The sequence below is a fragment of the Sebastes umbrosus genome, chromosome 1 (genome assembly GCF_015220745.1).
Source record: "Sebastes umbrosus isolate fSebUmb1 chromosome 1, fSebUmb1.pri, whole genome shotgun sequence".
Taxonomy (NCBI): Eukaryota; Metazoa; Chordata; class Actinopteri; order Perciformes; family Sebastidae; genus Sebastes; species Sebastes umbrosus.
This window is the reverse complement of record NC_051269.1, coordinates 26,488,773-26,498,804: the sequence shown is the minus strand read 5'-3', so window position 1 is coordinate 26,498,804 and position 10,032 is coordinate 26,488,773. Positions and strand designations below refer to the sequence as shown.

General features: G+C 39.4%; 1 protein-coding gene across 2 annotated transcripts; it reads left to right on the top strand.

Annotated features, from left to right (window-relative positions):
• The first annotated feature begins 1,938 nt into the window (after positions 1–1,938).
• Positions 1,939–8,491, top strand: irf6 (interferon regulatory factor 6). 2 transcript variants are annotated; one of them, XM_037784159.1, is made up of 8 exons: positions 1,939–2,159; positions 2,547–2,725; positions 4,134–4,329; positions 4,418–4,513; positions 5,070–5,336; positions 6,102–6,494; positions 6,631–6,749; positions 7,452–8,491. In XM_037784159.1, exons 2-8 carry the CDS (start codon positions 2,552–2,554, stop codon positions 7,674–7,676), a joined length of 1,470 nt encoding a protein of 489 aa, XP_037640087.1. In that variant the 5' UTR covers positions 1,939–2,159; positions 2,547–2,551; the 3' UTR covers positions 7,677–8,491. The 2 variants fall into 2 exon arrangements, with proteins under 2 accessions (XP_037640087.1, XP_037640079.1); XM_037784151.1 differs by having other exon boundaries at positions 2,543–2,725.
• The last annotated feature ends 1,541 nt before the right edge of the window (positions 8,492–10,032 follow it).

Sequence of the window (10,032 nt, the reverse complement as noted above, 5' to 3'; positions counted from 1 at the left end):
TAAAGTCCCACAAGTTTTTTGATGACTTTGTGGTAGTTGTTTCTCAACCATTTTGTGACAAGTTAAAATCAAGTAACGTCCACTCTGGACCCCTCATCACAGATTGTGGCATTAATGTGGACGGTCTGGGAGTTTTGCCATCAAGGATCGTTTCATTTGACTCATTTTTAGTGTCCTGTAGACAGAAGAGTATTCAGTATTCCACAATGAACAGGGATATGGGCTATTCTTTTTTATCCCTTTGATGACCCCTTTACAGTACCCTTTATGATAAATGTAGCCTACAGTATGTTGGGGACTACTGCATACATGATTGGGGTCTTTGATCCTTTGTGATGCTACAGCTGGCACTATACTGTGACTTATTGGGCCGAAGACAACCCATCACACCAAGCAGCCACTGTAGGCTCAAACAGCAATCTACTACAAAATGCAAATAATTAGCATCACACACACACACATGATGACGGACTCATTATGGATATTATGCTGAAACCAGGAAACCCAGCTAGATGTGGGTCACACGCTCTCAGAGCCATGAGTAGTTTCAGGGAGTGGCTTGTTGTTGTCGGGCTGTTTTGGTTGCTATTATTATTAGTATGATTAGTGAGAGGATCATCATCATCAACCGTCCGCCGTCTTGTTTCACTTCATAGTGTTTTCTTTGGAAACTCCCGCTCTGCATGCCGGCTGAGTCATAAATTATGTCTGCAAGTGTACAAAGTAGCCTAGAGGCTTTATGGATATGCATGTCTAGATGAGGGTAACTTAAAAATAAACTAAAACTTCTTATCACACTCTTCAAAGCAAATAACAAACATAAAAATGTATATATGGTCCATATACCATGGTATTGTCAAAAATACCACAGTATGTTAAATATACCATGCTGTACCATGTTACTATCAAAATGGTACATATACCATTATTATTATTATGTATTATTGTTTATATTATTTTTTTACCCCTATCAGGAGCTATAACCTGGATATTTTATTATATCTTTAACTGTGCAATACTGATTTAACAGTACAATAATGTAGTGCAATAATTCCGCTGTGCAATAATCTGGTTTACTCCAGCATTAACACCGCATTTATTTATACAGAACATTTAAACTATTATTCTTATTTTACACTATTCTTGCATCTTTATAAATTATGCATTTATAATATTTGCTTAGATCCTTTTTTTCAGCATTATTATTTGCACTGTTGTTTTATATATATATATATATATATATATATACACATATATATACGTACATGTGCAAATATATACAAATATACACATATATACACATATATATACATATGTAAATATATACATATATACATATCTTATTTTATACTATTCTTGCATCTTTATAAATGCATGCATTTATAATATTTGCTTAGATCCTATTTTTCAGCATTATTATTATTTGCACTGTTATTATATATATATAAATATACATATATATATATATACACACATATATATATAAACATATATATATATATACACACACATATATATATATATATATATACACACATATGTATATATATACATATACACACATATATATATACATATATATACACACATATATATATATATATATATATTTATATATAAAAATAGAGAAATCATGAGAAAATATAAATAAGATTTATATATATATATATAATATATATATATATATATATTATGTATATATATATATATTTCTTATTTATATTTTCTCATGATTTCTCTATTTTTATATATTTATATTTATATTCTAGAACAGGAGCAAAACTCAATTCCCCCCGGGGATCAATAAAGTATCCCAGTGAAATGTCCAGATGGAAAACTAAAGTGTCCTGTCCAAGTGCAGCTCTCCCCTCAGCTGCTCAGGAAAGGTGTGTCACCGGCGTGACGTCACGCCTGTACCTGAGTTTCGGTGAGGAGAGGAGAGAGGAGGAGGGGAGGAGGGGAATCAGTGATCAACATCAGCTCTACAGACTCCTCAGACATTAATCTGGTGTTATTCGCTCGCAGCTTCGTCTCAGTGGTTCTCGGTGGTCTGTTCTCTCAGAGTGATTCTGCAGCAGAGGTTGAGATTACCGGAGGAAAACCCGGTTCGTCTCCGGCTGCTGGTGAGCAGGCCGCTCCTACTTCCTGGTTCACCACAGGTATGTGCGTCCTTCTTTAGTATCAGGTCTGGTCGCTTTGTTTATTTGAGTTTTGGATCAATTCTACTGTATTTCTAACGTTTTAAAGATATAGTGACCCTTCACACAAAGTCTAACCTTGAAGCAGCTATAAAACAAATAAGTAAATAAGTTAAAGGTCATCCAGTCTGTCAGAGAGAGAGAGAGAGAGAGAGAGAGAGAGAGAGAGAGAGAGAGAGAGAGAGAGAGAGAGAGAGAGAGAGAGAGAGAGAGAGAGAGAGAGAGAGAGAGAGGCTGGTTTCAAAATGTTTGGAGAATCCGGACGCGCAGGATTTGTGAGCTGCATCACTGAGTCAAGAGGAACAGTATCTACAGTAGACTGACTTGTTTGTGTTTGTTGTCAGCCAGGCAGGATGGCGATCACCCCTCGACGGGTCCGTCTGAAGCCCTGGCTGGTGGCTCAGGTGGACAGCGGCAGGTACCCGGGTCTGGGCTGGATCGACCGGGAGGCCATGCGCTTCAGGATCCCATGGAAACACGCCACACGACACACACCCCAGCACGAGGACGAGGACACCATATTTAAGGTAACAGATGTCATTGTAACACTAAAAAGTTCAGCTAAAAGAGGAATCAAATGTTTGTTTACCTCCTGAGGCTGATGTTGGCACTGCTGCACATGCAAGAGATTGGGCACTCATGTTTTTTTTTAAATCCATATTTATTCCATGTTAAAGGAACGTTTGAGCTGGTTCATACCTGTTTTTTAAATAGGCCTTTTCTGGAGCAACAGCTGGTTTTGCAACTCAGTTACATAAGTCCTCTCTCTGGCTTCTAGCATTAGGATATAGCCATGGGGTCATGTAGTGCAGGGGTTCTCGACCTTCTGTATCCTGAGGCCCACTTCTGATTGTTAAAAACATTTCCGAGGACCACCTTCCCAAATAAATTACAAACTGAGCTCCAACAACATTTTTTCAACTTTATGTCACTGCATCTGAGACATATGTCTGTAAAGGGGAGACTCGTGGGTACCCATAGAACCCATTTTCATTCACATATCTTGAGGTCAGGGGTCAAGAGACCCGTCTAAAAATGGCCATGACAGTTTTTCCTCGCCAAAATTGAGTGTATATTTGGAGCATTATTTAGCCTTCTTTCCAACAAGATGGCAAGACATGGTTGGGACCAATGGATTCTTTAGGTTTTTTAGTTTCCTATGATACCGGTCTCTTTAAAACTGAGCCCGCTACAACCCTCTGAAAGACAGAATAGCGGCCATCGGATTTTGAAGAGGTTAATCTAACCATTTGACAGGTCCTCCACGGCCCACTGGGTGGTCCTCTGAGTGGTTGAGAATAGCTGATGTGGTTGGTCTTTCCAGAATTGGAGGACAATTTAGGCATCGACACTTTATTTTATAATTTTCTGTAATGTATTTAAGAAAAACAGCTAATAAACCATCAAATAACTTAATTCGTCCAACTCGGGCATCAAAAGTACACTTTTTATGAGATGTTTTATTAACTTCGCCAAGGCCGAAGGCCGTTGTGTTTTCAACGGCGTTGGTTTGTCCGTTTGCACTCTTTCCTTGTACGAGTGCATTGCGTCTTCTTTGTCCCTGTACAATCACCACCAAACTAAATGGTAGTGAAAAAGTGAAATTGTGTTTTGGTGTAACATCAGGAAAACATGTTGGTATTGAGCACATAAATTGGGTGACATTGTACACACACGTTTCAAAAGAAAGGACATCTTTAGGGGGGTGATGAGACATTTTCTACATCTACTGGCATAACTGTAAATATATTCCATGGGTCTTAACCATGCACATTAATCTATTGTCCATTATCTTGGATATCTCTTAAGGTACCCCACATACTGCATCAACTACATTTAATTTTTTAAAACAGTACAAATATGTGGATCCTGTGCAGAAATATAAAAACGTTACTGTGATATTGATACCTCCTCCGTGTTTAAACGTTCCTCCAGGCATGGGCCGTAGAGACCGGGAAGTTCCAGGAGGGAGTTGATGAACCTGATCCCGCCAAGTGGAAAGCTCAGCTTCGATGTGCCCTGAACAAAAGCAGAGAATTCAACCTGGTCTACGACGGCACCAAAGAGGTCCCCATGAACCCTTTGAAGATCTACGATGTCTGCGACATCCCACAGCCCCTCAGTAGCCAGGGTAAGTAAGAGCTGGCTGGCTTTATTTGCCCTCAGTTACAAATATTTCCTCTGTTTCACTTTATTTATTTACACTTCCCCCCCCCCAGCCTCCTCAGATGCTGGTTCTTGGACTCCTGATGATGATGGTGGAGAGGAAGATCTTCCAAATACACCAGAGTCTCTCCCTCCATACCCATCCAATGGTAAATAACTTCTCTTACATTCCATGCATATATATACTTTTTAATTTCCTGGTTCACGTAAAGGCTAGGGGAGGGGGGGAGTAACAATGAAAAGTAAAACCGGGTGGAAAAGAGGAAATTAGGATAACAGAGGTTGATGAAACAAAGAATGTTTATTTAATTACAGAATCAAAACTGACCACTACACAACTTAAAGTACTGAACTAAAACACAAGTTTACTGACAACATAAGACAGCTAGCAAAATAGAATAACACCTCCTCTTGCGAGGAGCGTCGCAAAATCTGTCCACACCGGCACAACCCTGGACAGCCGAACCGGCACCGCTGTCTCCTCCTCCGCTGCCTTTTTAACTTCACCCTGATTACTGATCAGCCGCAGCTACGCACACTCATCCCTCACAGCTGCACAAGGGGGGAAGGGCAGCACCTGAGGGACTCAGGAGAAGAGGAAAATGAAACAACACCCTACCACTGCACGTAACACCTGGCTTACACCAAAAAGCAAAGTGAATTGCTGTTAACAGTTAATTAATTCTTCTCTCTTTCCTCATTCAGGCACCAGTCCCTCTCCTCTCATCATGTGGTCTCCGATGAGCTCGGACTCCTCTATGCAGCCTCCCAGTTGTCCCCCTTCAAACGAGGTCTGGCCCAAAGAGGAGCCTCTTAAAATCTGGCCTAAAGAGGAGCCTGTGGATGTGGAGATGCACCCTTCACCCCTGGGTGACATGCCTCCCGCTGCTCTGCCTGATCAACCGATGCAGCAACCTACTCTACCCGACGTCCTGTTTGCCTCTCCAGAGATGTGGATCAGTTCCCTACCGAGTAAGCACGCACTGATCACCACATTTCATTGAAGAGACAGTCCACCGAAAAAAATATATGTTTTCCTGTTTCCCAGACTGCAGTTAGTCGATTCAAAGAGATTTAATTGGATACTACAGCTCAGCCCAGTCCATGAAATGTCCTAAGACGGCTGGGTCTTGTAGTTTTTATTAAACAATATACAAAAGGGAGTAAATACAGTAGTCCCTTTGTTGAGGACTATTTTTAGCTGGAATTCGGTGAGTATCTACAGCAGCAGGATGGTGTATGTGGGATTGACTCCAAAATAAACTACACTGCACATGTTCATCGTAATGTCAGTCAGTGAAACAATTTGGCTTATTGTTTGTGATGTTTTTGGACAACAATGGAGGAATATGCCACTCAACCAATTAGGGCTGCACGATTTCTAAAAAAAATCTTATTGCGATTATTTTGACTGATATTGCGATATGTTTTGCAATATTAAAGTGATTGATAATTTTTACATCATTAATCTCATTTTCATTGAAAAATATATAAAAATGATTAATTGAGCAGCCCTACAGCCAACACTTGTTAGAAGGATCAATTAATTTGTTGACAGTAAGATAATTTATAGAATATTTTGATGAAAGTTGACACTTAATATCTCCAAATCTTGGGGGGCACTTTAGGTGCAGTGGGAGAAATTGTAAGTTTATCTTTTTGGGTGAATTGTCCCTGTTTTAAATTGAAGCATAACTTGTATGTCAAACATGGTTTCTGCATTTGTCTCCGACCCAGTGACCGACCTGGAGGTGCAGTTCTGGTACAGAGGTAAGGAGATGTGTCCCACAGCGAACGTCAGCAACCCGCAGGGCTGCAGGCTGTTCTACGGAGACCTCGGCCCCATGGTCAACCAGGAGGAGCTGTTCGGGCCTGTGAACCTGGAACAGCTCCGCTTCCCGACCACGGAGCACATCACCAATGACAAGCAGAGGATTTTCACCAACCGCCTGCTGGATGTGATGGACAGAGGCCTAATCCTGGAGGTCAGCGGTCACGACATCTACGCGGTGCGTCTCTGCCAGTGCAAGGTGTACTGGTCCGGTCCCTGCGCTCCAAATCCAACTGCTCCGAATCTCATAGAGCGCCAGAGGAAGGTCAAACTCTTCTGCCTGGAGTCCTTTCTCAGTGGTAAGTAGGATTCTCACAACAACTTGAGTTACATGTAGATTTCATTTACATTATGGTCTTTGCAGCTCTTAAAAAATGTAATTATTCTCTCTTTCTGAGAAGGAATTCTAATGATAATAAATGTTATGATGTGCAGGAGTGATCGCCCACCAGCGCGGCCAGACACCAATCCCTCCTACCTTTGAAATCAACCTGTGTTTTGGAGAGGAGTGGCCTGATGGGAGGCCCAGAGAGAGGAAACTTATCATGGTTCAGGTGAGAAACAAGAAGTTATTGTACGGGCCAGTAATCAGTAGCCATAAACCGTGCATGAACAAACTTCATCTCTCTTTAAAACAGTAGAAAGAATATTCTATTTAATAAGAATAGTAATATGCATGAAAATATTTCACTGCATGAAAAAACATTTTGCATGAAAATATTTTTTTATAAAATACACAAGCAGAAAATCCCTTCTTAGTTAAACATATTTTTTCTATTATTTACCGCCCAAAGTGGGGCCCACGGGCCAAAGTTGGCCCACCATATGGTTCGATTTGGCCCTTCAGATGTTTCTAACGAAAAAATAAATACATTTTGAGGTAAAATGTGCTTTAAATATGTAGGATCCCTAATTATTAATTATTTTTTTCATAATCTGAGCACGGCAGGTAGAGACAGGAAGTCCATCAATTAGGGGAACTTGGGATGGTAGCATTTTGCATTTTAACAATACAATAGGTGTTTGATTCTGGCCCATGGCCCACCATTACATTTTAGTTTTGGCCTTCCAGGGGAAAACGTTTCAGCACCCCTGATTTAAAGCAAATAAAAGCTGCTGAATGTTAACTCTAGCTGCAGCTCTTTACACCTTTTTTTTCCACATAACTCATATTTCTTTTCTCATCCTCGTTACATGTAACACAGGACAGTCAATAAGCTGTAGTCTCTGACTCATACTGGTCCTCTCTCCTGCAGATCATTCCAGTGGTAGCCCGCATGATATGCGAGATGTTTTCTGGCGACAACACGCGATCCTTCGACAGCGGCAGCGTTCGCCTGCAGATCTCTATCCCAGATATCAAAGACAACATAGTGACCCACCTAAAGCAGCTGTACTGCCTGCTGCAGACCCACCAGGACGGCTGGGCGCTGCCACCCGGCCAGGGCATCAACATCGTCCAGGCTCTGCAGGCACAGTGAAGCAAACATATACATCACTGTGTGTGTCTCACACTGCTACTGTTAGCAAAGAAGTACTTATGTGAAATCAGATTTAGAAGTGTGCACACTATACTGTAGGATTCTTGTGCTTTTCTCTAGTAATGTGCTACTGTGACGATGCTTTTCTGTATATAGAAGTAGTGGCTTCAAGCCTGCATCCCTCTGCATGCTTTGTGCAGGATCTGTAGACGGATGAGGTGACTGCATGGGCCAAAGTCCTGCTTGCTGCAACGGAACATTTAACAAAGTTAATGAGTTACAGAAATCTCCCTGTGCCTTATTTGTCTTTCCTGGAGTCAAGAAACACTACAGAATACCTTTTTATCTTTTGACCTCATTATAAAATGTTTTGAAGCAACACATTCAGTGTGGGATTTGTATGTGATGGATAAAATAGAGGCAATAATGAATCAAAGTATAGATTATTCTATTCATTTATGACTAATCAGACTAGACTGTTTGAGATCTATTTATCCTGCCAGCACATGTAATTAAATGTTTCACTTTTTTAAACAAATGTTTGACAGAAGCATCAGTTTTCTGGTGACCTGGCCTGCAGATTTGTCTTCAGTTTTATTTTTCCATCTATATCGTAGGATATTTTTGTATTCACATCTTTGATTTTTAAGCCATTTGTTGTATCCATTTAACTAAACAACATTCAGCTATAAATATATATATGGGTCTGTTTTAATATGGATGCCACTGCACTTTGGGGTGCTGAATTATGTTTTACGTCTAGTTGAATTCATCCTGTGATTGTTTATTTTATCAATAAAAAAATGCCAAAATAACATTGTTTATGAATTACATTAATGATGCCAAACCTAGTAAACTTGTTTCTGGGCAAAGAAAGTAAAATAAATTTATATTGGCTTTGTACAATTTATTGTCGTACAAACATGGTTTGCTTTTCTGCCCCAGCTGGTTGACTGATGAAGCTGCAGGCTGACAGATTAGTGAGTTATCTGCAGCTCTGCATCGTCTGAATGTGCTCGTGCAGCGTTGCTGACCTCCAGTGGTTTAGTTTAACAGCAGCTGGTCTGGGATGTGTACAATCTTGTGTAATGTGTTTTGGGGGTCTGAACCTCCGAAGTGAGGTTGTTTTGATAGATTACATTTATTTGATTTCCAGCCATCTCATGATAAATTCCAAATAAATCATTGGAGTGACTGATATCTTTAGAGTATGACCCGTCATTGGGGTGGTTGGGGCAAGGCAAACAGAAAAAAGTGTGGTTTTAATGGTACTGAGTAACTTTGAAATTTATATGATTCTGGAATAAAGCTGAAATAGGAGAGATTAGAGTTTATATGATTAATCGGCGTGCCTCAGACTTCCTTTCTAACACCCCCGCGTTAAGATGCCAAAATGAGACGTCTTAAGCAGAGCCATGTAGAGAGATATTATTTTATTTATATTAATATTTCTATGGAAAATTTCTGAATTAAAAAAAAAACGTGCATGTAATGTGACCCAGCAACTTAAATTTAATATCAAAATGTAGCACAACACTTGACACACAGGACACACCTCTTCATATAAAATATATAGGAGAAAAAAAGCACTAAAGGTGTGTCCTGTGTGTCAAATGTTGGGATACATTTTGGTATTACATTTGAGTCACTGGATCACATTACGTGGAAGTTATTGAGAAAAAATCATGAATTTTCCATAAACGTATTTATATAAAATAAAAGAAGAACAGGACCATAATTAACGTTATTAATTACACCTGTGTTTACCCTGCTATGACGTGTCAAAATGGCTGCTGTGAAAAGGGCATATTTCGATACTTAGGTAAAAGTAACAATACCATAATACTCACATGTACAAGTCCTGCATTCAATGTGATTTAATTAAAAGTAAAGAAGTAGTATCAGGAATATTTTCTTTAAATATAAAAAGTAGAAGTACTTATTAGGCATTAATGTATAAATATAATTATATTGTTGTGGCTTGTCACAGCAAAGCTTTTAACCATTTTCATACTGTTTGGTAGTTCAGTTTAATGTATAATGTCACGTTTTATATGTTCATTTTTTAAAATCTTAGTAACTATAGATTTCAAATAAATGTAGAAACTTAAAAGGACAATATTTCTCTCTGAAACATAGTGGAGTGGGAATATAAAGTAGCATACAATTGAAATACACAAAATGCTACTACCTCCAAATAGTAATTACTGTAACTACAGTCCTTGATGTACTCAGTACTTTCCAGTATTGCTCAACAGGCAGGATTGCTGTGATTTATCTTGATTTGTATTTAGCCTCTGGTTCTGGTTCTGCTGGTTCTCTGACTGGATGACTGACTGGAAACTCTTATCATCAT

Coding starts and splice junctions, on each gene's coding strand:
- irf6 (XM_037784159.1), top strand. CDS start 2,552: ATGGCGATCACCCCTCGACGGGTCCGTCTGAAGCCCTGGCTGGTGGCT. Junction 6,495..6,630: donor CCTGGAGTCCTTTCTCAGTG/GTAAGTAGGATT, acceptor TATGATGTGCAG/GAGTGATCGCCCACCAGCGC. Junction 6,750..7,451: donor GGAAACTTATCATGGTTCAG/GTGAGAAACAAG, acceptor TCTCTCCTGCAG/ATCATTCCAGTGGTAGCCCG.